The sequence below is a fragment of the Exophiala viscosa genome (genome assembly GCF_022695815.1).
Source record: "Exophiala viscosa unplaced genomic scaffold EDD37scaffold_7, whole genome shotgun sequence".
Classification (NCBI taxonomy): domain Eukaryota; kingdom Fungi; phylum Ascomycota; class Eurotiomycetes; order Chaetothyriales; family Herpotrichiellaceae; genus Exophiala; species Exophiala viscosa.
Window position 1 is genome coordinate 15,439 of NW_026944359.1, and position 25,238 is coordinate 40,676.

Below are 25,238 nucleotides of genomic sequence, written 5' to 3' on the forward strand. Positions count from 1 at the left end.
ATGGAGAGCATACTTTTCCCCTCATGGGCGCTAACATAATTGATAGGTACCGCAATTCCATCTTCCCCCTGCCGCCGTGTACCTCCATTTGACGAGTCCTTGCGTACCAAATATTACCCAACTTCATTCAACATGATATCTCAGCTCCGTGGCAACAGCCTCAGTAGTCTATCACCGCGACTTTCTTGAACCACAAAGCTTGAAATTCCCTTGCTGCCACATATGTCCAAGTGCAGGGCCAGGGTGGCCAAGAGTAAGAACTATCACCGCAATCGACATCATGGCTCCGTCCAGAACCATGAACTCGACCTCGTTGTTTGCTATGTTACTCCCAAACCCCTTGCTGAGCTCCGCTACTCTGAAAGAGCATCGCACAAGAATGGCAACAGTGGCAATTGCGAGGGCTGCAGGCTTGTCAGTCATGGATCTTATACGCAAAGAGCCGGCGAGTACTTACCCCATAGGAAGAAGCGAAACCTCAGCGTTATGCGCAAAGACAAGCTGTTCGGATTCACCGACCCCGGTTGTTTGACTACCTGGAACATCATTTGCAAGCAGATACAGCAGAAGGCAGTGGTGGAGACCACCTGTGTCGAAAGTCCAGCTATCATGATGTTGATTCCAGTCTGAGTAAGGCTTTCGGATATGGCTAGACTGGTGACTGCACCTCCCGCAGCTTGCAGAAGCAGAGACAAGAAGTCGCAGCCGATAAAGATTGTGGTGATAGCTCGTGGACTGAGCAGGCTCACGGAGGTGCCGTACACTGCAATGATCCGGGCCAGGCACAAGTATATGGCACCCGAGTAGAATGCTGGTGCAATTGTGAGACCAACTAGGTAAATGATGAAATCGTTATTGTTGAAATCGTCGTAGTGCAGCTCAATTCGGTACGCATACCCCAGAATCTCAAGAGCGTTACCCGCCACTACTCCAATCATGAAGCCCCATGTTCCATGGTAGATGCCCAGGATAGTCTGTGCTATCAAGGTCAAGGAGAATATCGCCACGTAAAGAGCATTGCCTGCAAGCGACGGTATATAATCCAGCTGGCCCCATTCCTGGACTGAGCACGTGGCGTAAGTGCAGTTGATTGGATCGAAGCCGGTGTTATTGTTCATCTTCGTTATCGCAAGTGTGCAGAAATGGGCAAGAACGTGCCAGGAAGTACTGAAAATGAGTAGTATTCGAAAAGGGATTGAACATCGAGTATGCAGAAACTGGGCAACGCAATTGCCGCATGTTCTGCATGGCCTTTTATCTGCACAGGCTTCGTGTGTCTTTTGGTATACAGGCAGACATCAAAGCAAACTCAAAATACTCAAGACCACGGCTTGCGAGGTCTCTGCAATGAAGTCAAACGCCAATGCACAGCACTGTTGATTACATGACCGCCGGTTTGCAGGACAGCCGCATGCAGCGCGATACTTGGTTCGCTTGCTATAGAGTTCAAATCTCGGTGTTTAGGAAATCTGATTGGCAGACATTTTGGGGGGCCTGACTTACCTGAGGAACTCCACTTTCCGGCGAGGGGTCTTAAAAAGACGTATCTTCACCCCAGGATCCAGGCTCGTTCTTTGTCTTCCACATCTCGGTCTTTTGTCTTCAACATCTCGGTCTTTGGCTTTCCTGCGAATTCACCAATCTCATGGCTGAAGAAGCACCACAATCTATCGCAAAGTCCAAGACACGGACAAATGTCCGACAGTCGAAATTCGGTTGTTTTACATGCAGGTAAGCCCACGCCAAACCGCCTGTGCCGCCATTGACGTGCGCATGAGACTGGTATCGCGATGCACAACTCTTCGAGAAATTGATGGCTTTTCTGGACTTGACGGGGTCGGGCGCGCTGCCGTTTCGTTGTTCGGTGGCAATCCTCTGCGCGGCAGACGTCCCCATTCGTTGCCGAAGGCTTGCTGCTTGCTGCTTGTCGTGCTTGGACTGGGCGTTGCGTGTGCTGTATCGATCTTGGTAGATTCATTTTCCATGCTGACACAGTATTAAGGCTTCGGCGAGTAAAGTGCGATGAGGCAAAGCCGATCTGTTGGCGCTGCCAGAAGTCACGCCGAAAGTGTCAGGGCTATCCTGTAGGGGCACCTTCAGACCCTCAATCGCGCAGAGAGGCCCCTGTGGCTTCTTTCAGTCCGGACGAACTCGGGAAGATCATTTCTTCTAGCACAAGCCTTAAACGAAACCAGGACAAGAGTCGTTGGCAAGCCTTAGCCTGTACGGCGCTGGCCGAGGGCTTAGTTGGGATGAAGTCAGGTCCTGATCTCGCGTTTTGGACGCGGATGATACCACAGCTAGCTCACTCTATTCCGTGCGTTATAGAAGCAGCAGCAGCGTTCGGTGCATCTTATGAACATCAAATGCTCAGGCGCCGAAATAGATCATCGAAGTTCTTGGCCTTGAAACAGATCACCACCGCAGTGAAAAGGCTTCAAGACGACGTTGTCCTACTTCCTTCCGGCCCTCTTCCGGTTTTTGCGGCATGCGTATTATTGGCCTGCGCAGAAACAATAGGGCACAGGAACACCGACGCCTTGCTTCACCTGCGCGGAGCATTTGCAGCAATGTCCTTGGAGCAGGCGCCCGCCACAAAAGACTTGACACCTTGGAACGAAGACACCTCGTACACTTTCCAAAAATTCGACATCCAAATAGCCAGTTATTCCACAGGATTGATACCTCCGATACTGCCATCTCTGAATATTGAGAAGACACATATCGTTCATGGCACACCTGTCACAGTCGCAATGGCGGACAGGACGTTAATTCGGATCCTTCACACTTGTTACCGCTTTACCTCGGAAGCAGCCAAGTACAAATACAGAGTAAAGGCCACTCAACGGAGCTATCTTATGCTGGAGCAATACCGCCATATCGCCAACCTCACTAATTGGCTCTCTTGGTATCGCCGGGACTGCTCAAGTTCGAGCCTGAAAATCTCAGATACCGACCGTTTGCAAGGACTTGTGCTTCAAGCACAATGTCTCAGTGCGCTCATCTGTGTCTCGACGATCCTGAATCCTTACGAAACTGCATACGACCAGTACGCAGGTCAGTTCCAGGAGCTTGTGGAGCATGTTGAACAAGCTCTTGCAGTAAGCAAAGGTCCGAGAAGCTTACCCATTTTTATTCCGGAGATTGGTGTGATCCAGCCGCTTTTCTTCACAGCTATCAACTACCGTCATTCGAGATGGCGCTCCAAGGCAATTTCATTGCTGCGCAGATGCGGCCGTGAAGGGCCATGGTGTAACTATGTCGAAGCTGCTACCGCCGAAGCTTTCGTCCGGGCCGAGGAGGGAGCCTATTTTGCTTCGGTGAGGCAAGCATCTCAAACCACGGAAATGGCTTGTGAGATATTACCAGAGAAGCTCTTGGAGAAAGATAGGTTCTCGGGCTGCACGTTACTTGAGATCATGGAGAATAGTGATGGCTCGGAGAAAGCGCTTGTCAAGTTGACCAAATGTAAGGATATGGACACTTTGCTTGCCAACCCCGATGACAGTTCGAACTGGGTCTCTTGGCATGAGACTTGCGAGCTTGTGTTGGACTGAGATAAGATCTCTTCGTGCCTATATGGCGTGGGAGAAAAGATGGTTCCTAAGAAAAGAAGGTGCAGCACAAATGTTGTAATTATGCAACGAGTCATGATATGATGTCATAACTCACCCGCGTGATTAAGAAGTGCAACAAACGAGCTCATGCCTGGAGATTGATGTAGTCAACGGATATCCATCATTCATATCACCGACCATCCTTGCAAATCCTCAAATCTGCTCAATACCATGCGTCGCACAATCCTCATCGCATCATTGTTCTCGTCCATCTCCTTGGCCGCCGCCATATCGCCGCTCGACTTCTTCCGAGGCGGCCCGTCCTCAAACTCCCTCTCTCTTGCGCAACCCTTTCAAAACCAGAACCCGATGAATCCAGGCCCGGTCGACCCATCAAAGCCCGATGATCAATACAGTGGCGGTGTAGGCGGCGGGGACGGCGACAGCACACTCACCATCTCCGACATCCTCCCGCAAACCCGTAAGATCAACATCTTCGCTTCTCTGACGCGTGACATTTCAACGGTCACGGGCCGCCTGGAGTCGACCAAGCCTCAAGACAACACCACACTCCTCGCTCCGCTGAACAGCGCAATGCAGGCGTTGCCACGTAAGCCATGGGAAGACAGACCAGGGGACGATACCGGTGTCAGTGCGGAGAGGAATGAGGACAAAGCCGCAAGCAACCTGCAGAAGTTCGTGGAGGAGCACGTCGTGCCGACGAGCCCGTGGAAAGAAGGCAAAGAACACAAAATCAAGACCCTTGGCGGCCAGGAGTTGTGGTGGGAGCAGACAGGCGGTAAGAAGGTCATTATGCCGGGACATTTAGAGGTCGATGGCGTTGTCGGGAGAGTGGGCAATGGAGAGATTTGGGCGGTCAAAGGTGTGGTCAACTACGCATAAGGGCACAGGGATCACAGAAGGAGACCTTGGAATGATTACGATGCATGATTTTACGTATTTACACAATTTTGGGTAGGGCTAGCATGGCTATACTTTTATACAATCCCGACTACCACCAGGCTGGCGCCATGGCTTGGTAGGGGCAATATCCTTATTTGGTCTTCTTCTCTGGCGTAGCAGATCGGTCTTTCCCAGGCGGAGAATGCTCATCTGCATCTTCATTTCCAAAGTAACCGTCGAGCAGGCCGCTTTCGGACACCAACTTCCACAGACACCACAGGTAACATATCCCGAAAGCAACCGCACCCACACACGCGTTCGCCACAATCCACAAGTCAGGCTTGTCTTCCGGTGGAGATGCGAATGCTGCCAGCAAGTGCCAGAACGCCATGATAATATAGGTCTGGAAATGCAGTATTTTCGTTGGTGTGCGTAACTCGTCCGGAGCGAGCGGACGGCCGGGCACATTTTCAAGCTCAGGATCGTGGTAAGCGCCAACGCTGGTCGGTGGGAGACCTAGCAAGTAGCACCACAAGAAGGTAATGACAACGTAGGGAACTGTAAGACCATCACGTTTGAGCAAGGGATACATGGTCCAGACACCCAGGATGTTCGCCCAGCCAACCCACGCGCGATATTCCTTGCTCAGACCTTGTCGAGTGCCGAGCAGCAGAGTCATCGGCAACAGCGGGAGAAGAACAGACTTTTCGTGGACCTGGAAGGAGAAGAGAAAGAATCCCCATGCAGATGTCGCCAAGGCATAGGGCAGTAGAGTCTTCTTCGGCACAGCACCAATGACAAGCATAGGAGGGAAGATCGATAGAAGGGTGGCAATAGCCGACAGTCGTGGAAGCTCGATATGTTTCTGGAGATTTCGCAATTTGTAGAAGGTGTTGGCAAAACACCAGAAATTGGCCACCTTGTCCTCGAATACTCCGCGCGCAAAGGGGAACATGCGGTGGACCACCTGGCTGAGTTGAAGTAGGACCATATCAAATGGATTATCCGGGTTCAGAGATACTCGGTGTTCGGCGAGGAAAGGTGCTGGAGGTAGCGATCCAGGTGGTGTTATCTTCCTGTAGCTGTCGTAGAGCGAACCCAACAGTAATGGTGCAAGTAGTACCGCAAAGGCAAGCAGCGTGATCAACCCGATTGATACGAGTCGACCGAGTCTGAGTGATGGGGAGAAGCAGGATCCTAGGAGAAAGGCGAAGATGACTGGCGAGTAATATAGGGCCATCTGCTTGAAGCCAAGAGCAGCAACGAAGAAGATGCACGACCATAGGAGCCGTCCAGCGAATATGCTGGATAGTGTCGCTACGACAAAGCCGAGCATTACTGTGTTGTACTGAAAATGACCGTGATCGATGAGGATGGTCGCAGGCTGCATCAAAATGGCTACAAGTGCGATAGAGGAGGCCGTTGTTCCTGTCCCCTGGCTCCGGCTGAAATGTCGAAGTAGAATGATCAAAGCTGGGATATAGATCAAATACTCTGAGACGATAACGGTGGCGCGCAGAAACAGCTTAAGGTCTTGTGTTTCCAGACCACGAGATTCGTCCAGGGCAAACCATGTTGGATCCAAGAAAGAACCGCTGTATCAGTCAGCATGTCCTCGCAAAATATAGTGAGAAAACATACATCTTGCCGCAGAGCCAGCTATGGTATGCTGTCAAGGGAGGGTAGTCCAACCCCCAGTGTGGTAGATCGTAAAAGTACCACTTTGATACGGGTAAATGCGCTGTGATCTCCATCCAATGTCGTTGAGCTTCGAGATCACCATGCATGGGAGGCCTCTGGTAGCCCGAATGGCCCCAAAGGCCAACGCACCAGCGGAACAGGCCCACGATCATCAGGATCAAGGGTAAAAGAACCCATTGAGACGTGGTGCCGCGGGCTGGCCATAGGAAAGCCACTAGAGGAAACTCAGGGGTGACAATATTGTCCTGCGAGTCGATCTTCACAATATCGGTGATGGTTGCACTCCGAGTCAATGTCTGGATTGACTTTCGCTTTTTGCGCGGTCTGTGATTTTTGGATGGACTCGACATCTCGTCAGAGTCGACGAAATGAGTGTTAGAATTGAAGGGGGAGACAACTTGTGTCTATTTACGTGTGCCGCTCGACAGCTCTGATGCCAGCCTGGTCCATTTGCGAAGGCTCCATACCTACGGAGTTAACCATGGCGGAGAAAAGAACCTCGACCATTCCCCATTAGGCTTGGATGGTTTCCCTGCCTTGAAATTTCAAAGATAAGGGCCCCAAATGACGCTAAGATAAGAAAAGTTCGACCAGAAAATTTCCAGAGACCGCTCTTCAAAAAGGCTGCTATCTTTCTCCTCTCCCTCATCGTTCTTCTCTACTACTTTCATCATTCATCTTTTTACTACTCTCTTACTTCAGTATTCCATCGTGGGCATTTCTATCGAGGGCATCTTGTGATCGTCTATCGAGGGTTCCGTGAGTCTGATACCGAGGGCATATTCCAATTGTCACAGGTCTTGCTTGTCACCTGTTGGCTTAGTTCCAGTTCCAGTCCGAGTTACATCTCTGAGGGAGTTGCGCGCTTAGCAGAAGATCAATTGCCAAGAAGCAATTGACAACTTGAGGTCGAGGTCGAGGGCTCTAATTCACACTGTGGGTTGAGGTTTTACCGTACACTATCGAGGGTGAAAGATTTTTACAACTGAGGGTTCTAGTCGGTTGAGCCCCTCTTCAGGCTCGCATCACTCAGCTAACTAGTCATAGAACACATCAACATGTCGAAATCCAAGTCCGCATCTGCCGCAAAGGCTACCAAGTCCGATGTCCTGAGCAAGGTCAAGGGCGCTGCTGTGGCCAAACCAGCACAGAGCGACAAGAGTAAGAGCAAGGAAATTGCTAAAAAGGTCGCTGCTAAAGAAGACAAAGCCTCCAAGAAGTCCAAGAAGGTACCCGTCAAGGAGCCAACACCAGAGCCAAGCTCTGAGGAAGAGGAGGAAGACTCTGATGAGTCTGCTTCCGAGGAAAGCTCCGACGAAGAAACCGCAGTCGAGACAAAGCCTACCAAGGTAGCCAAGGTCGCCGCCAAGGCTGACTCCAGCGATGACGAGTCAAGCGAGGAGTCCGACTCCGAGGACGAAGCCCCCAAGGTCAACGGATCCGCCAAGTCAGCGGCTCCTGTCAAGGCTCAAGACGATGACTCCGATGACAGCGAGGAGGCTGACTCTGACAAAGAGTCCTCAGATGACGAAGAAGAGGCTGTTGTCAAACCAAATGGTGTCAAGGTTGCCGCCGAGGATGACGATGACGACAGCGATGACAGTGAAGAAGATGAGGACAGCGACGACGATGAGGAAGAGGAGAAGCCTGCCAAGAAGTCTTCCAAGCGCAAGGCTGAGGACGATGACGTCCCTGCGGCTAAGAAGACCAAGACCGATGATGTCGACACTTCCAAAGGTGCCAACTTGTTCGTCGGTAACCTCTCATGGAACGTCGATGAGGATTGGTTGAGACAAGAGTTTGAAGAGTTCGGCGATCTCAGCGGTGTCCGCGTCATGACTGATCGCGCCACTGGCCGTTCCAAAGGGTAAGCTGCACCACTTCTTCCGTTCTTTGACCGTTACTAATTAACTATAGATTCGGCTATGTTGAGTTCGTTGAGGCCGCTTCTGCAGCCAAAGCCCATGCCGCGAAGCAAGGCGCTGAGCTTGATGGTCGTGCCCTGAATGTCGACTTTGCGAATGCTCGCAGCAACGACGCTAAGCCTGGGAATGATAACCGCCGCAAGTCATACGGAGACCAGCTTGGTGAACCTACCGAGACACTGTTCCTTGGAAACCTGTCCTTCGACTCCACCCAAGAGGACATCAGCGACGCATTCGGTCCTCATGGAACCGTGCTGGGAGTCCGACTTCCCACTGATCGCGAGACCGGTGCTCCTAAGGGCTTTGGTTATGTTACCTTCGGATCTGCCGAGGAGGCTACCGGCGCCCTCGAAGCTATGCAGGGAGGATACATCAAGAGCCGTCCAGTGCGTCTCGACTACAGCCAGCCCCGTCCACAAAACGATTCTCCTGGCGGTGGTCGCGGAGGATTCGGTGGAGGCCGAGGTGGCGGTGGTGGTCGCGGCTTTGGCGGCGGCCGTGGTCGTGGCGGCCGAGGAGACTTCGGTGGTCGTGGTGGACGAGGTGGTGGCCGTGGCGGTCGTGGAGCCTCTACCAACCGTGGTGGCTTCGGTGACTTCTCTGGCAGAAAGACCACTTTCTAAAAGTTGATCGCACACGTTCAGTGGTGTTGTATCGACCGATAACTACATCTGTCCGCTGAATACCTGATGGATTGCTTATGACTTGCTGGTCTTTGTGTTTTCTGCACGGAAAGGCACTGGGTCACGCAAAGGTAATGTATGTAAAAAGTTCGGTCGTCCTTTTCTCTCTTAATGGGTAAATGCAATTCCAATCTCCATTGTACTCTAACATGGGTTTCCTCGTTCAATTGCTATACTCTGTATAACTGTTCAATGCAAGGCAATGTCTAGTGCCTGCATCCGCTGTTCGTCACATCTTTAGGCTGCCCATCACCCTGCCGGACGACGCACTAGCCAGATAATTCCGAAGGGCCTGGTCACCGCCATTTTTGGGCATCGGTGATGGAGGGGGGGACAAAGTGACTGCATTGACATTCTGATTGGACTCATCTGACAATCGACGACCCGCGTGATGCATTTCCTGACAGCTGATGCAATTTTGGCAGCGTCTTGCAGTGTCTGTGCTCATCGAACCAGACAGGTGCCGCTCTTCCTGGTCCCAAGTCCGATGGCTTTTCCAGATTTCAACCCTCCCGTACGCCGTGCCGCTACCCACATTCCATATCAAGATTGGTCCCCTGCCCGGCCCTGCATCAGTACCTATACTACCTGATGGTGGGCTCTCAAGTAGGTACCGCTGGCAACTGTTGAGACACCCTTCCCTTGGCGAGAAATCTCGTACCGGACGACTTCTATCATCGAATTCAACACCTTCGCAAGTCGATCGTGATCTTGCGCAGCACGCAATCAGCCTGATAACGAACTCTATCCTTTTCAGAGCCCCGCGCTATTAGGCAAGCGTGGTTCGGTTTAGGTCATCATTCGCGTTTCGCGTAGGCCTACCACCCACCCAAACGCACCCCACCATTCCCCCATCATCTGCCAGCGGTGAGACGACCAGCGTACCACACGGACAGACCTCAGGAGGCTGAACCAGACGGCCTCAACACATCACTCTTTCAGTCGAGAGCACCGGGTTTGAAATAAAGAGACGCAGTCGGAAACAAAGACACAGCAGCGGATTCGGGCCCCTCTACCGTCAAGAATAGCAGGCGCAATTCAATACAGAGACCCATCATGACGCCGCCTGCAGCCGATAACGGCTTCCAGGACACTCAAAAAGTCGAGCGAGAAACCCAACATTCCATGACTGCCAACAACCCCTCAATGGCTTCGATGTCGAGTACTCGAGGCGTGCGCTCTGAAGGTACTGATGCGGAGAGACCTCATACGACATGGACCATGGGCATCTTCGCTAACATGGTAATAGATTCGTGGATTGAGATTCCTTCACGTCCATCATCGTCCTCCTTATCATCGACAAGCAATAACATCATTACAACGGGTCTGCAAATCCGGCCCCAAGACGACCGCGTATCCCGTGGACCTCAGCTTTCTCAGATCTCATCCTCCCAGCCACGATCCACAAGCGCTACTGGAAGCAGTCAAGATGAATACGAGGAGAGTTCGAGTGATAGCGACCGAGTCATGAGCAGTTCGAATGAAGACATCTCACAGGATGAAAATGTTGATGACGATGATACCGCAACGGCCCTTGGGGTCGGCAGTATGAACAAAGTATTCACACCTCAACCTAACGCTTTCTCTCACCCTCCCTCGTCACATGGACAAGGCCAGCCCATCCCAGATTCATACTTCCCTGCTCTACCGTCAACGATTCTCGAGAGGCCTGCCAATCAAAGGACAGTCACACAACGAAGCTATCAACGACAAAATCAGTCAAGGCACCGAACATACACGTCGTCGTACCAGCCTGATCATGATGCCGCACTCCGGGCGTCGCTGACCACTCTACTCTCGTGCGCCGCCGCCGTACGTCCTAAAGGATCTGAGTCAAGGCCAGCCACGACTGTCCCTAGACCATCTACTCAACCTACCGCCCTGCGCTTAGTGCCCGAGTCCGAACTAGATCCTGCCCGACAACGACCCAGACGAACCTCATCACCACCAAAGCAGACCAAAAGGAAATCCCGCGAATCCAGCAAGGAGCGGCACGTGAAAAAGGTTCGAGCCGCCAAAGCAACCATGACCAATGACGACTTGATAAGTCCAACTCTGGCTTCATGGATGATTTCAGCCGGTGTCGTCCTAGTCTTCTCAGCCATCAGCTTCAGCGCAGGATACGCCTGGGGCAAGGAAGTTGGTAGGATCGAAGGCGAAATGGGTCTTCCTGGCGGCAGTTGTGGACGCGAGGCACTCCGCGGCAGCGGTTCCGGATTGAGACGATTGAGATGGACTGCAGCACCGAGCAATATTACTGCCTAAAGTGTGAAAGGGAAGACTTGTTTGTTTTCGAGCGTTTGTCCCCGGAAGGAGTACCGTGTCACACTTCATTCTTTGACCGACATATGATATGAAACATCCCCAAGTCATGCGAAGACACAGGTGGTTCGAGGTAAGATGAATGATGAGCATGGACTGATACCTTGGTGGCCCATTTGTATGCCAATGGTGGGACGTGGTGCTGGTGCTATTCCTCGATGATTTATACGAAGCATGAAACATGAAACGGCGTGGTTAGGCGTGAGGACGCGAGCATAATTCAACGGCGTGCTGGCGTTGGTGCTGGTTTCTGGCATTGGGCAAAGGAATCTTTCGTTGAAGTATAGCAAGCTGGGCTGGATACATAACCTAGGTATATTCCGTAGAGATATTGTATACCGACGCTCCCGTGCCGTGCTCAAAATCAAGCACTGGATTTTCTTGCTTGCTCAGCTCCGAACGAAATCTTTTGCGGTCCGCAAGGCTGGCTCTTCCGTACAAAACAGGAATGTGCCGCTTGATTAGATCAATACAGTACTGTTTATACAAAGCCCCGAATGCCTCACAATCTATACAGATCCCGCGCACCCACGAATTTGTAACAAATGAAACTGGAATATTTGCTCTTACATCGACTTCAAGAAATTGCCCTCGCGAATATCCCTCCTCCTCGCAGCTCTCGCCGACTTGGTAATCTCTTGCCGTCGCTGCAAACTCGTCACAGCGTCGTCGCCAGGCCCCGTAAGATCGCGGGATTGTTCGTGCAGCGGCACAGTCTTGGGTATGTTTGCGAGCAGGCGCTCCTGCTTCTTGTCATAACGGGCGCGCTGTTTCTTAGTCATTGCTGCAAGGGATCGTTAGCACCAGTCTCTCTACATCTTCTTTGCCTTTGGATAGGGCTTCTTCCAGGCAGGGCGGAACTTCGTGTGGAACCTACATGCTAAATCAACCTTCAATTCCCCCGTCGCGGCATTCTTGTCGTCAAGTAACGTCCACAGCCAGGACGGGTACTCGTCGTCTTCCATTGCCGTGATGCGCGGCAGGGCTTTGGTATAGGCTAGCCCCTTGAGTTCTACGCCGCCTGGTACGGAGCTCTTCGGTTTGGAAGCTGGTTTTTTGGATGGGTGCGGGATTGAGGTTGCGGTCGATGTGGATGGGGTGTGTGGTTCGGAGAGTGGTTGCGATTTTCCGGGGGTTTTGGAGGATGTGGTCGTTTGGGCGCCTTCTATCGAGATCGAGGGAGGGGCTTGGATCGGTGCGGCGTTGGGAGTCGATGGGACTGTTGCGACGGACCGTACGCTGCTGGGTGAGGCGTGGATTTGGAGGGAGCGGAATCGGGTAAGGAATGTACGGCGGCAGCTAGAGCAGAGCATGGCGGCGGACTGAAGGTAGAGGTTGGACAGGCCACGTGAGGTGCATCGAGGAGCCAGGGGTATATGTGTGACTGAAATAGGACCTGAAAGTGTCGCTGGTGCTCTCGATTCTGGTCGTGAGAGAAAAAGTCCGCGGTATCGAAACATTGAAGCTTTCGACGCATCTCAATCTACTTGGAGTGGATTTTGAGATGTTTGCCCACGGGCTTGGCATGTTTGCATTCTATACGGTCTCACTTGAACATCTCACCAAGCTTCGACTTGCAGGATTACATGAACGCACGGGAAACACTCTGGTCAATGGGTCTTCATGACCTGCGTGTCGCGAAGACCATCTGTTTTGCTTCATGTCAATTGATTTGACGGTCCATGCAATGATATTCTCTTCTCACTGTGTGCAGATTAGAGAACGGATTCATGCTTCATTCCTATATTTCATTCCCAAAGCGAAACGGCTGATTGTTCATCACGAGTGACGCATTCAGTGGAGGAAGCGTAGCTTCAGTCGAAGATAACTCGTTCTTGAACTCAAATGCCGCATTCGTGCGTGTTGTCATCTGGGCGGGCGAAGCGCAAAGATGTGACGTCTCGACGTGAGATGGCCGCCTGCGCTTCTCGAACCAGGCGATCAGATGGTCTGATACAACCACTGCACATACAATGTCAGTACGGCTCTTGTATAACAAGATCCCTCGGAACACTTACCAGCGAAATATCCCAGTGTCACAATGGCAACACTCCATGGAGCAAAAGAAGCAATGCCGTCAATATCCATTGACCAAGAAGCTATGACAGGCAGCATGACCACAGTTCCCATCAGAACTTTGATGCCAATGGATAGCCACATCGACCTTGATATCTCCCGCTTGGCGAAAAAGCCCATGACTGCTAGCACGAGGAGCAGACTGCCCGCCGCAAAGCAGAAGTACAGGTAGACGGAGCCCAAAACACCTTCAATGGACTCAGCTTGCTCCTTGATCGTCCATGACTGACCAATAGGGATATGCGGTTCGACGCCGTACTCATGGAATATCGCAAGTTCCACGCCATTCCACAGCTCAGAGATGGTCGCCGCCGCCTGATTCTGCCACTTAGTCGAATTGAATGGCGCCTCAATTGTCTCAATGCTATCGATGGCCCGAGTATAGTTGTACAGGCTCAATAGACGTATCGGGTCCTTGAGCATGACTTCCCACAGAACATCCATGTCTGCTTTGAGAAGATATACAACGTCTTGAGGACTTGAGAAGGTGCCGAAGAAGTCACCCCAGTTGTGATACTTATAAAGCGGCCATCTCGCAACCCAGGTCCTGGTCATACGGTACATAGACCGAGATAACATGAGGAAGGACGCTCCGTCCGTGGTGAGAAGGATGGCCAAATGGAGGGGGTAGTGCAAGATCGTCCAGATTTGTTGACGAATGGTGCCGAATTTGTCGTGCTCAATGTGAGTAAAGTATAGGAGGTATACCATGTACTGAGATCGATCATGAGCGATATGGCACACCGCTCGTGGGGATATTGTACTTACCGCGACAAATACAGTGCAGATTATCTGTCCGTATGTGGCTGCCCTTGGGGAGTCTACAGCTCCGAACAAAATGTATGTCCTCCTTGACATGCTCAGAATGCCCTCGCCGATGACAATCAGGGTCAAATCACCAAGTCTCTCGACAAGATGCGTGCGCTTGAAGCTGACGACTCTCCAACGACAAGATATGGCGATGACGAACACTGCCTCAAAGGCACAAATCGCGTACCTAGGATGGCGTTAGTGGGTCCATTGTCATCAATTGGCGCGAATGACCAACCAGGCAAGATAGCAACGTGGATAGTGCTCTACTCCAAGGGCAACACCCAAAAAGCCAGCTGCGGTGATAAGGTAGGTTCCCATGGTGAGAAGAAATGGGACAACAGTCTGTTGATATCCACGACTCTGGCCAAACACGATACCGTATTGAAGAAACAGTGCCAAGCGAGAAGTCATAAGCACGAAGGACATGTACTTCAGGCCAGCATGGGTCAAATCAATGTTCGATGTGTCATAAATTGCCGCGCAGCTCACGAAAGCTAACATTATCCCACACGATATTGCCTTGTGTCCTTGATGGAAGATTGAATCTGAGCTGAACCGGACATCGTACAGGATGGTCTGCAACCAGGTGAACCACAACAAGCTGAAGAAGCCCAGGATCGCTTTGAACGCTGGCCCGTGGTAAGCGACATATCATCAGAGTCGGGTGCACTCTCGGTACTTACTGGCGACATCGACGATTTCATTGTTGATGGTAACAGTGGCGAGGTTTGCGACGAAGAACAGGTCGTAGAACAGCTCAATCTGGCTCGATTCCTGCTTGTGATGGAAAGCTGGTTTTGTCTCAGAGAATTTCTGAGATGCGGCGGCTGATGCACCAGGCGATGATACCTCTGATGAGGAGGGTTCGCTTTCATGGGTCTTGTCGTTGGCGGGACTTGCGGATAAGTGGTCGAAGGGCGTCGTTGGCCACGTCCACATTCTCGCTATTTCCCCCATGCGGTGCAGCACTGGATCGAGGATAATTGTCGTTACACGCAAGACATAGACGTTTTCACAAGAGTAAGAACCTCGCCTCTCCTCGGTATCTGCAACAACAATGTTCCAAGGCCGCGATACCAGTACAGGACTCGCAAGAAGTGAAGGATTGGTAGACAGGTCACTCTGGAACGGCAAGCTTTGCTTCGTGATGGCAAGTATTATCGCTTTTCAGGCATCTCTGTTGTTCCTCGTTAATTTGAAGCATCGACCAAACTGCGGGCCGTGAGTTGGTTCTACTTTGCCACGTTTGGTAGGAGGGTTCAAGTGAGTAATGATCTGTGCGTCAAGCGCACCGCAAAGGGACCAAAATCGATTAATTGCCGTCTACACGCCGATGGCCAGAATTCACCCGTGCGCAACATGAAACTCAGGATGTAAAAATAATCTCGAATAAAGTAAATCATATTGCACAGTGGTATCTTGAACATGAAATGACAAGGCTTTCCGGAAGCCGTATTGACCCCTTCTCGGATCGGATCAGAAGAGGTAAAATGCAAGGGTCTGAGCATTGTCGAGGTCTTCCCTTGTGTAGATTATGGGCTTAGTTTTGGGCCTGCTCATGTCAGAATTATCTATCAACGCGGATGTTGCAATATTACTGACCTTGGACGTTTTGGCCTTTGCTCATTCCGTCGATGCCACCAAGACATCGCCCTATCAACCCTATTGCAAGGTGGTTGTGTGTCTGGTCGAGCGGACGCCTCTTCATGTCTTGAGTACGCAGGCTTCGCGATGGCATCTTCGCACGGCTTGTAGGGAGGCAGCGCGTCGTCACATTCTGGTTCATTTTCCAGAGTCTCGTCGACGTAAGATCTGAAAGGTTGTTGGTGGAAGGACTCTGGCTGTTCCTGACATGGCGTCGAACATGCTGAGTCGTAAGTCGGGCATTCTTCGAGCGGTTCTTCTAGTACTGGCGGTAAGGAGTGGCTTGATGTTGAGCTTGTTCGGGAGGCTGCAGGTCGTCGGCCTATCTTCATTCTCTGTTGCAGCTCTTGAGTACCTTCAACGCGAGGCATCGTGCTTCGGGATCAGACGTCGTCAAGAATTAGCAGTAATGGATCTTGATAACAACCAGCGGGATGCTAAGCTGGTAACTAGGAGCGATTGATCTGGCTTGCGATATGGCGGGAACGCGAAGTCCGGGACAGATTCAAGGACGATGGCCTTATATGTCCATGCTGCTATCACATCCCATATCCGTGCTCGTGTGGTCTAGAGATGCAAGGGCACAAGTGTGGGCCATGTCGTAAGGTACAGATGGAGTCAGGCTGACGATTGAGAAGATGCCAGCCTATCGATCCGACCTTTGGTAAGCACGTCTGACCCCTTTAGAAATTGTCAACACAGCGCAACGCGAGCAGTGGAGCTGATATCGAGAAGCAATGGCTCAAAGTTCTTCAGCTTACGGCGAGTGTCAGCCATTTCACCGTACCCACTTGGATCACGATTCATGCTACTGGTGGTCAGCTCGACCGTATCAGGAAGCCTGAAAATCGTGAAGACGGAGCATGTGTACAACAAGAGTCTCTGATAGTCAGAAGAAGCTAACAAGACACACGATATGGGAAATGAGTTCCAGCGCTTTCCTCGATGAGCAACTGTTTGAAAGCTGAAAGTTGTGGCTGCCTGATATAAATAGGACGGGGCGATCAGCCCTGCCAAGATGGGGGGATTTTGGTAAGGGCTTCCAAGCGGCTTCTAGGTGATCCACCCCCGAAAGTACCGTGCCAAGGTAGTGGAACTCATGTTCTAGGCGCCGGTAGATTTCCGGCAGTGTCCAGTTGTCCTCCATGACAAAACCTCGGATCCTTTCCGTATCTATCACTTTCCACGACGCGTTGACTTAGAACAGGTCACCTCGATCTTGCCTCGGCACAATTGCAAGACGAATTCTTGACTGTGCTCCAAAGCAGAGTAGTCAGATTGTATGTCGTGAGATACGCACGGGTGTTTGAATGACAAGCACCTCAACATCGCGTGACTCAACAGCACAGATTCGCGCCGCCATTGCCCATTCTTCTGACATCGATCATCATCGCTACGTCTCAACAGGTCACTTACAGTCGCTCTAAGATGCCCGTCTCTCAAGTTGGCAGCAGCTTTGTCGTTAACAGAGGGCAGCTCACATTCGACTTGATTATTGAACTAAGATACCTTGACTTTGGCAAGCCTATTTTGACCTCACTAGCCGGGGATACTTCTGCTCCTCGCCAGCCAGATTGAGCCATGAGCCTTGCCAGCATTTGACGGTAAAAAAAATCCTCCAACTGTATGCCATCAATAATTCCAGGCCTCGCAAATTTCTCTATCACCAGACGCGGTTTGTGTAGCACAGATCCGATCAGCTCCCGGAAAGTCCAGGGTAAGCGAGCCGGAAGTCGAGCTGAATGAGTTTTAGCCGAGGAGGTACACATGTTTCCATCATTGATTTGCAGCAGCAATGGTACCTCGTATAACATCCTCTATGTGGCTTGTATCTGCGGCGTCTTGACATATTGTCTTGGCCTTGTCGTTGAGCGCACCTGGGATTGGCCGAACCAGACATTCCAGAAGGAAGCATCCCCGCCAAAAAGCAATTGACCATAGCCTTCAGGCCCCGCCTCTAATCTCAACGACCACTCGGTCTCGACCCTCCAAACTGGCTCCCCAGGTTTTGATTCCCCTATTTCCTCGCTTCAGAAGTCCGCTGCTTCAGTATCTTTTTGTCTTGGCTTTGGCCTTGCAAGGCTGATCAACACGAGATGAATAGCACCGAGACGGCCACATCTGAGAAAGCCGGATATCGATACAAACACAGATCGTGCAACGATTGTCGCAAGAGAAAACTACGCTGCAGTGGGACACGTCCGCTCTGCAAGACGTGTGAGGAAGCCGGTCGTGATTGTGAATGGGAAGATACTGTCCGGAAGACCGGTCCACGACGGGGTTACGTGAGATCGCTGGAAGCTCGTTTAGGTTGGTCTCATTCCTCTCTGGGTGGACTATACGTTGATTACCCCTCCCAAAGCCGAAGTCGAGTCCCTCCTTTCAGGCAAAGAAGGCAGTCGCAGCGCAACACACTCCTTGCCACCAGAGGAAGAGGCCGGGTTGGGAGTTTCCAATGATGTCCTCCTCGCCGAAGAAGAATGGCCAGCCAACACTACGTTCGACATCGAAGGATCCACGCAACTTGCACAGGACAATATCGTGGCTCACCAGGGGCCAGGATTGTCAGCCTCACGCTCCGACCAGTCGTTTCAAAGCGCCTTCGCTTCGTTGCCGAACAGCAATCCGTCCTGGGAATTGGACGCCCTAGGTTTACAAGAGCCTTTACCTAGCCAGCAAGCAATTGATGAATTGTAGGTTTGATTCCGATCCGACCAACTGCGGCGAGACGCGTTAACCAAACCCTCAATATCAAGGCACGATATATTCTTCGCAAAGATCTACCCTCGCACCCCATTCATCCATAAAGGTCGCTATCTTGCAGCCATGAGCCTCCCACCAACGTCCCGGCTACGCCCGCCCGTTTGCCTCAGCTACTCTCTGTGGACATTAGCAGCATCCGTCAGCGAAAATTATAGCGCCGTCACAGAGCAGTTCTATCTCCGAGCCCGGAAGTACATGGATGCTGATGAAATCGAGGGCCGCGGCCAGGGTGTCGTCACCCTTGCTCATGCCCAAGCCACAGCCTACCTCGCCACCTACGAGATGAACAAGCTTTACTTCCCTCGAGCCTGGCTGAACGTTGGCCGAGCAGTGCGCCTCTGCCACATGATGAATCTGCACCGGCTCGACGACAGAAGCGAACTCGACGTCAAAGAGACACTGTCATCCCCCATGAATTGGCTCGAGCTGGAAGAAAGACGACGAGTATTCTGGGCCGTCTTCGTGCAAGACAGATACCAGAGCATCAGTTCCGGGTGGCCCATGATCATCGATGAGCGAGACGTAAGCATAATCCTACAACGCGACCGCACTCACGGCCACTTCTTGAACCCTGAATTGACTCAAGTTGTCTAGATAACCACGAACCTCCCTTCCAGCGAACAAGACTTCACATCCGGCCTACCCACAACCCCTTCGCTCTCACTGAACAATTGCATGACACCCACAGGTACCTTGCCTCTCACCATCCTCACTTGAATCGTGCACGTAGTAACCGGCAGACCTAGGCGTTAAGAATCTATCCCTCTTCGCCGCCAACGCCACGATCGCAGCACTCTTCGGTCGCACACTGACGCACCTCCACCGCAAAGACCTGCCATACGAAGGCGACACCTCTGATCAGGATGACGCCTTCTGGCGCCGCCACCAATACCTCGACACCGTCCTCCTCCACACCCTCCAGTACCTACCCGACGACCTACGCATCCGCACCGGTATTTCCAGCCCCCAAATCGTCCTCCTTCATATCAACATCCAAGCCAGCACAATCTGCCTGCACCAAGCCGCGATATTCAAAGCAAAGAACTCCCCCACGCCACAAGAAACGACGCTTGCAGACAGCAAGGCCAGATGTTTACACGCGACCGAGAACATGATGACTATACTCCGCCTGCTCGACCCGGCGGTGTTACAGAATGTAAGATCCCCTGCTTTCTCTGTTTTTCCTTTCCACATCGTTCGGACCTTCCATTGACGAGATTCTCGAACTGGCAGATCGGTCCATGGCTACCCTACTGCCTGTATCTCGCCGCACGTGTGCTTGTACAGACGCTCTCGGAACAAGATCAGCAACATAATGTCGAGACTGCCAAACACCTCGAGTCTCTCGGCCTACTGATGAGTGTGCTGCGGAACATGAAGAGTAAGAACCCCTACACTTCATCGTTATTGATGCAGCTGGAACGCGATATCGCTGCATTCGGCAAATTAAATCCCATTGGACACATTGTCGTTCCTATGGACGAGGTCACGGAGGTGAGTGTCCCAAAGACTGTGAAAGCCAGCCCCTGATCTAACGACGATAGACTCTCGAGCAGGAAAAAGCATCCGCCGCGTTTTCCATGAACCCTTCATTTGGTACTCGATAGATGTTTTTCACAAGCACGCTGTAGACGAAACTCCGAAGGTGTTGACTGTTGCAGTTGTGCGGTTTGGTCTATCTGAAAGTGATCGTACTTCAGCCCGTCTATACCGTGTATGATGACTTGACCACATTCCTGAAAACTCCCAGTGTAAGATGGTAATAAAATCCAAGCTTGCTCCAACGCTTCGTATGGTCGTCATCACGGTCATCATTTGGAGTCTTTTCCTTTTTCGTCTTCTCGACTTTCTTCGCCTTCCATTTGCCACGCCTGCCGCCCTTCCGAAAGACCCTCTTGACTCGGAAGACGTAGTACAAAGCCATGGCAGCCAACATGTTGAAAGCAATATATCCAAACATGATGCCCAGGTTCCTGTACTGCTCCGAAGTGTACACTGAAGATCCAGCAAGAAACTGATTAGCGTTGCGGATGGGACAGTATTCGCACCCAACGCTGGCCGAGGGATTATGCAAAGTTCCCGGCGCTCCACCGTCAAGGTACTTCGCAAGATACGTCCCGCAAGATTGTCCACTTGGCGGATCGAAGATAGCCAACTCGTTCTGCGCGCAGACAACAGGTCTGTTTGCGAGGCCGGTCCCCGCCCACCCGCCGATCAGGTACGTGAAAGGGGACACTCGCCACATGAAAATCCAGAATCCCGGTAAGGCAGTTGGTGACTGTAGGACGCCGTTGAATTGCAGCGTGAGGGTGAACAGAATGGTCGACACGGTACCTGCTGTCTGCATGTCTGGCATTGTGAAGATGATCATCTGTGCGAACGTCGAAGCAAAAAGCAGAAATTGGAGGACGAAAGCGAACATGAGACCTTTACTCTCTGAGTCCTGGTGGTAGCCGAAGACAGGGAAATACCAGCACGCCCAGACGATGACCGATAGCAGGCACTGGTAGGGAATCTCCACAAGGATGTTTGCCAGCAGGAAGCTGAACCAGCTGTACATTTTGGATGGAGATTCTCGGATCTCGAACAGTGCCCGCTGTGGGATGAATCGTGACATGATCTGTAGAAGGGTTAGTGAAGACTATCTCACAATCGGAGATGTTGGTGCAATGCAGCATACCTGGTTCGCAACGGTTGAGAAAGTCGCGTTCAGCATGAAAATGGCAAACAAGGTGTTCTGCATGCCAGTTATCGAGGAGTTCTGCAGGAAGAACGTGAACCCAATAAACAATGCGGCCATCGTGCTTGCTTGAAACTTGGCGTAGATGTACCCTGGAGTGCGCCAGTATTGCTGAAACTGACGGACAAGCACACGACGGAATTGAGTTGGGAAAGGAACAGCGAACTCTAGATGGTCATCCGGATCAGCGGGCTTGTCGACACGGTGGTGAACACCACTTTGGAGGGTATTCTTGGTGGCTACGAACGCCTCACTTGACTTCCAGACCTCCGGCCAGTCATGTGCAGGGTCACCGATGACTTCAAGGATATACTCAGCAGGATTTTCGTTCGGGTCACAATGTCTTGCACCACCAGCCTCAAAATATCTGATGAGGGTATGGCAGTCAGCACCAAGTGGTCCGAAATACGTCGTTCGACCACCCTTTGCGAGGAGCAAGATGGAATCAAACTGCTGGAACATCATTGCCGACGGTTGATGAATAGTCGCAAGTATAGCTTGACCGTGATCTGCCAGCCTTCGCAGAAGAGACACGATAGTCCAAGCACTTTGACTGTCTAGCCCGGATGTCGGCTCATCGAGGAACAGGATAGCCGGTTTGGCGGCAAGTTCGACGCCGATGGTGAGTAGCTTTCGTTGCTCGATATTGAGTCCTTCTCCTGGCTGGCCGACGATGGCGTCACAGAAGTACACCATGTTCAGCATCTCGATGACTTTTTCGACGTGTGAGTACTTTTCTTCCGGCGAGACAGATGCTGGTTGCCTCAAGACCGCCGAAAACCTTAAGGCTTCTCGGACTGTGCTTGTCGAAAGATGCAGGTCTTGTTGCTGCACGTAGCCGGTCTTGCGTTGAAATGATCGTTTCAATGCCATGCCGTCTACCATGATAGTCCCAGAGACCTTGCCCATAGTGTTATGACGTTGCGCCAGGGTGTCCAATAGTGTCGTTTTACCGGCACCTGAAACGCCCATCAAGCAGGTAAGCGTACCAGGAGTGACCCAACCAGTCACATTATCAAGGAGTCGTCGTGGTGTACCCTGGATGCTGATGTCGAGCGTCACATCTTGCCAAGTCAACGTTCCACTATGGTCCAATGTCTTTGCAACCTTCACATTCTCTCGTGCAGCCTCAGCTTCCGTGATGGTTGTAGTCTTTGACAGTTTTTCTTTGATATCGAGAGAAGCGGCGACGAATTGGTTCGACTTCTCCGATCCCGCTGCCTCGACATCTTGAGCGGCCTCCGCCAGAGACTGTGCTGCTTTCCAGTTTCGGAAAATCAGTCGCTGTGGTTGTCCTACCGCAGTGGAGCGAAATTCTGTGGCGATCAGATGTAGCGGAAGGAAGAACATCATGAAAGCAATCGCAATTCCAAAGTTCCGCCAAAGGTGAGAATAGCTATAATCGTACCCAGAAGATACCCAATCGTCTCCCAGGACGAAGCGTGAGTTGGGTTGAGCACCAATAACGGCACATGCGAAATTCGACTTGCCACCATAAGGCGGAATGATATTTTGTGGTGCGCAAGGATATTCTCGACCGTGCACCTCATTGACAAGTAGTGCTTCGAATATGTACGCAACTGGGTTGATGTAATTGATCCATCGAAACCACGGGTGCATGTAACTCGTTTGCAGCGTGTAACCGGTGTAGATGACCTGGACGAGGATTCCAATACCAGCAATTGCGAAGGCCATAGGAAGTTGCTTCGAGAGTGCGCCGATGCTCCGAAATATTGCTGACATCAAGAGAAGACTGATGAAGTTGAAAAGCAGGAAGATGAAGAAGCTGGAGGCTTCCCGCCGCAGACCAGTCAAAAAGTAAAAGACGAGATTGAAAAGAGTCGCGATGACGAATTTCACAGGTACATCGACCAGATAGGCTGCAAAAGCGTCGGTGAAGGGATGGTAGAAAGCATAGTTCTTCTGCTTCTGGACCACTCTACGCTTCGAGAATAACGACGAGATCTCCGTCACCGCCATGAGAGCGTTCATTAAGGTAGCGAGAAAGATGACCGAACCTCTTGACTGCAGGCTTGCCGTTGTATCCGGCGGGCCATAGAAAATGCTGCCAATAATGAGGGCCAGTATAACTCGTCCGATTGTCAGCGTCACGGTCGCTCCACGATCATTCCAGAGCAATTGTGTTGATCTTCTCATGCAGAATTTGGTCTGCATCCACACTGATGATAGGTAGGGCGATTTCACTCGGGTGTGCTTCGCTTGTGCTGAGCGATGGGCATCACGAAGTGTTTGGAGGCGTCCAATATGCTGGTCGTCCATCTGGCTTTGTGCGAGTTCGGCCATGCAAGCAGCATATTCTCCAGATTGATGCCAGTACTTCTCGAATTCCAGAGCTGTCGTTGGGATAGCCCCTGCGAAATCTCTCCGCACCTGTCTCTCAGCAGGGTTTGTGACGGATGTGAGAAAGTCCGGAGTCGTCTGTCGTGGAGGACAATACCATCCCATCCTCTCGAAATACGGACGTGCCAGTTCGACTAAGCCGAAGAAGATCTGTCGGCCCTCATACAAGACCAAGACCTTGTCAAAGAGATCATAGACGCTTTGGCTTGCTTGGTACAGGGCGACGGCCTGAGTAACTCCGGGGATATCTGCCAAGGTCCTTAGGGACCGAACGAATTCCAAGGCTGTTGCAGAGTCGAGGCCTCGTGTGGAATTATCCCAGGCAGCAACAGAGGATCGTGCCAGAGCCATTTCTGCGATGCTGACACGTTTTCGCTCGCCACCACTAACACCACGAATGGTATCATTTCCAACTTTGGTGTTTCGAGTATGTGTCAGGCCAAATATCCGCAGCATAACTTCAACCATGTGGATTGCATGAGATTCTCGATCGACGCCTTGGACGCGTGTACGAGGAGTCTCGGCTATCGCAGCGAAGCTTAGTGTCTGGCCCACGGTCAGGTGTGGGAAATGCTCATCATTCTCTGCCGAGTACACGGCTCTACCCTTGAAGTTCTTGATGAATGCTGCCTGAGAAATTCCATCGTAGGTAATCACCGTGTCAGTGGACTGGGCCAGGCCATGTTGCTGACCAGTGATGGCTTTAAGGAAAGTTGTACAGCCGCTCCCTGGCCTTCCAAGAACAAGAAGCATTTCGCCACTCCTGACCGAGCCATTTAAGCTGCTCAGAATGACCTTCGGCTGCCCTTTTGGCTTCGTAAAAAGCAATGGGAGCCGTGCCAATGCAAGGAGGGGAGATGCAACTGTCTTCTGGACGACCACGCTGGACCCTGTCCCAGATACCGTGAGTGATGTGAACGAGAATCCCACGGACGCTCGCCCGATACCATCCTCTCTGACCAAGTGGATGAATGTGGATGCCCAAAATCGAAAGTCGAAAGCCTCATTTTCTGGATCCAGACGTGGATCAACGTCTGAAAGAGTCTGGTGTGCAACGCCGATATCTTTGGACAGGTTTGTTGCAATTCGAGTCAAATCTGCATCCCGCGACGCTTTATGAGGTAGCCCGTGGTGTTTTCGTTTGGACTTTTGACGCTGAACGTGCGCCTCTAACCCTGTTCGCAGACGGTCATGTATGGCAGCTGTGAACACCTCTCTGTAATCGGACTCTGTGCTCGATCTGCGACTGCCTGTGGAAGCCATGATCGATGCTTGGACCTGACCGTCCGCAAACAACATGAGGTGTTGCTTTTGAGGAGATGAGCTTTAATTGCCTGCGAGCTCCATATGTCTTGTGCGAAGACCCTCTTATGTCTCGCCAGCAAGATACCGCCATGTGAGCATCTCTAGTCGCGCACAGAGGATCCGAGTTAGACATCGAGGAGCCGAACCGCAATGCGACCCATGCTGTATGATGAAAGCGATCAAGCTCACGAGGCTGGTTGCATCGCACCGGAACAATTGAACTCACAAATACGGGCATTTTCGCGACCCTTAGGTGACCGCTGCTCAAACCGTGCCTCCAAATTAGTGGTAAATCATATCGCTTGTTCAAGGACCACCCCTTTCAACGGATGGCCTAAATGATTGAATGAGGGTTTAGTTCCTGGAAAGCCGAAAGATCTTTCCAGGCGTCGCATGGATGTCCCCATTTGGGCAGGATTGCTGCTGCAAAGAGACCCCTAATAAA

General features: G+C 51.6%; 10 protein-coding genes across 10 annotated transcripts; 5 read left to right on the forward strand and 5 right to left on the reverse strand.

Moving 5' to 3' along the window:
• Positions 1–131: 131 nt before the first annotated feature.
• Positions 132–1,333, reverse strand: EDD37DRAFT_443996 (putative RTA1 domain protein). Its single transcript, XM_062812802.1, has 2 exons — positions 458–1,333; positions 132–404 (listed from the first exon to the last, which is right to left on the reverse strand). The coding sequence occupies exons 1-2, from the start codon at positions 1,116–1,118 to the stop codon at positions 172–174; spliced, it is 894 nt and encodes a 297-aa protein (XP_062668704.1). The 5' UTR covers positions 1,119–1,333; the 3' UTR covers positions 132–171.
• Positions 1,334–1,778: 445 nt separating this feature from the next.
• Positions 1,779–3,672, forward strand: EDD37DRAFT_633041 (uncharacterized protein). The gene is made up of 2 exons (XM_062816762.1): positions 1,779–1,951; positions 2,003–3,672. The coding sequence occupies exon 2, from the start codon at positions 2,253–2,255 to the stop codon at positions 3,555–3,557; it is 1,305 nt and encodes a 434-aa protein (XP_062668705.1). The 5' UTR covers positions 1,779–1,951; positions 2,003–2,252; the 3' UTR covers positions 3,558–3,672.
• A 26-nt stretch (positions 3,673–3,698) lies between these two features.
• On the forward strand, positions 3,699–4,536 carry EDD37DRAFT_443972 (uncharacterized protein). The gene has a single exon (XM_062812801.1). It carries the CDS (start codon positions 3,789–3,791, stop codon positions 4,458–4,460), a length of 672 nt encoding a protein of 223 aa, XP_062668706.1. The 5' UTR covers positions 3,699–3,788; the 3' UTR covers positions 4,461–4,536.
• A 75-nt stretch (positions 4,537–4,611) lies between these two features.
• On the reverse strand, positions 4,612–6,511 carry EDD37DRAFT_566310 (alpha-1,3-glucosyltransferase; the record flags this gene model as incomplete). The annotated part of the gene is made up of 2 exons (XM_062814091.1): positions 4,612–6,055; positions 6,102–6,511. 2 exons carry the CDS (start codon positions 6,509–6,511, stop codon positions 4,612–4,614), a joined length of 1,854 nt encoding a protein of 617 aa, XP_062668707.1.
• A 261-nt stretch (positions 6,512–6,772) lies between these two features.
• EDD37DRAFT_633045 (uncharacterized protein) lies at positions 6,773–9,044 on the forward strand. Its single transcript, XM_062816763.1, has 3 exons — positions 6,773–7,158; positions 7,209–8,028; positions 8,079–9,044. Exons 2-3 carry the CDS (start codon positions 7,220–7,222, stop codon positions 8,707–8,709), a joined length of 1,440 nt encoding a protein of 479 aa, XP_062668708.1. The 5' UTR covers positions 6,773–7,158; positions 7,209–7,219; the 3' UTR covers positions 8,710–9,044.
• A 781-nt stretch (positions 9,045–9,825) lies between these two features.
• EDD37DRAFT_682251 (uncharacterized protein) lies at positions 9,826–11,407 on the forward strand (the record flags this gene model as incomplete). Its single annotated transcript, XM_062819791.1, has 2 exons — positions 9,826–9,955; positions 10,019–11,407. The coding sequence occupies 2 exons, from the start codon at positions 9,826–9,828 to the stop codon at positions 11,032–11,034; spliced, it is 1,146 nt and encodes a 381-aa protein (XP_062668709.1). The 3' UTR covers positions 11,035–11,407.
• A 250-nt stretch (positions 11,408–11,657) lies between these two features.
• On the reverse strand, positions 11,658–12,404 carry EDD37DRAFT_651015 (mitochondrial ribosomal protein L37-domain-containing protein; the record flags this gene model as incomplete). Its single annotated transcript, XM_062818308.1, has 2 exons — positions 11,658–11,875; positions 11,969–12,404. 2 exons carry the CDS (start codon positions 12,402–12,404, stop codon positions 11,658–11,660), a joined length of 654 nt encoding a protein of 217 aa, XP_062668710.1.
• Positions 12,405–12,741: 337 nt separating this feature from the next.
• On the reverse strand, positions 12,742–15,330 carry EDD37DRAFT_444194 (uncharacterized protein). Its single transcript, XM_062812803.1, has 6 exons — positions 14,664–15,330; positions 14,216–14,609; positions 13,936–14,164; positions 13,110–13,881; positions 13,026–13,053; positions 12,742–12,969 (listed from the first exon to the last, which is right to left on the reverse strand). The coding sequence occupies exons 1-6, from the start codon at positions 14,935–14,937 to the stop codon at positions 12,933–12,935; spliced, it is 1,734 nt and encodes a 577-aa protein (XP_062668711.1). The 5' UTR covers positions 14,938–15,330; the 3' UTR covers positions 12,742–12,932.
• Positions 15,331–17,579: 2,249 nt separating this feature from the next.
• On the forward strand, positions 17,580–20,043 carry EDD37DRAFT_444258 (fungal-specific transcription factor domain-containing protein). Its single transcript, XM_062812804.1, has 7 exons — positions 17,580–17,934; positions 17,987–18,317; positions 18,381–18,909; positions 18,982–19,075; positions 19,134–19,543; positions 19,621–19,881; positions 19,932–20,043. Exons 1-7 carry the CDS (start codon positions 17,721–17,723, stop codon positions 19,992–19,994), a joined length of 1,902 nt encoding a protein of 633 aa, XP_062668712.1. The 5' UTR covers positions 17,580–17,720; the 3' UTR covers positions 19,995–20,043.
• Positions 20,044–20,092: 49 nt separating this feature from the next.
• Positions 20,093–24,751, reverse strand: EDD37DRAFT_651019 (ABC multidrug transporter; the record flags this gene model as incomplete). The annotated part of the gene is made up of 2 exons (XM_062818309.1): positions 20,093–21,007; positions 21,068–24,751. 2 exons carry the CDS (start codon positions 24,749–24,751, stop codon positions 20,093–20,095), a joined length of 4,599 nt encoding a protein of 1,532 aa, XP_062668713.1.
• Between the last annotated feature and the right edge of the window lie 487 nt (positions 24,752–25,238).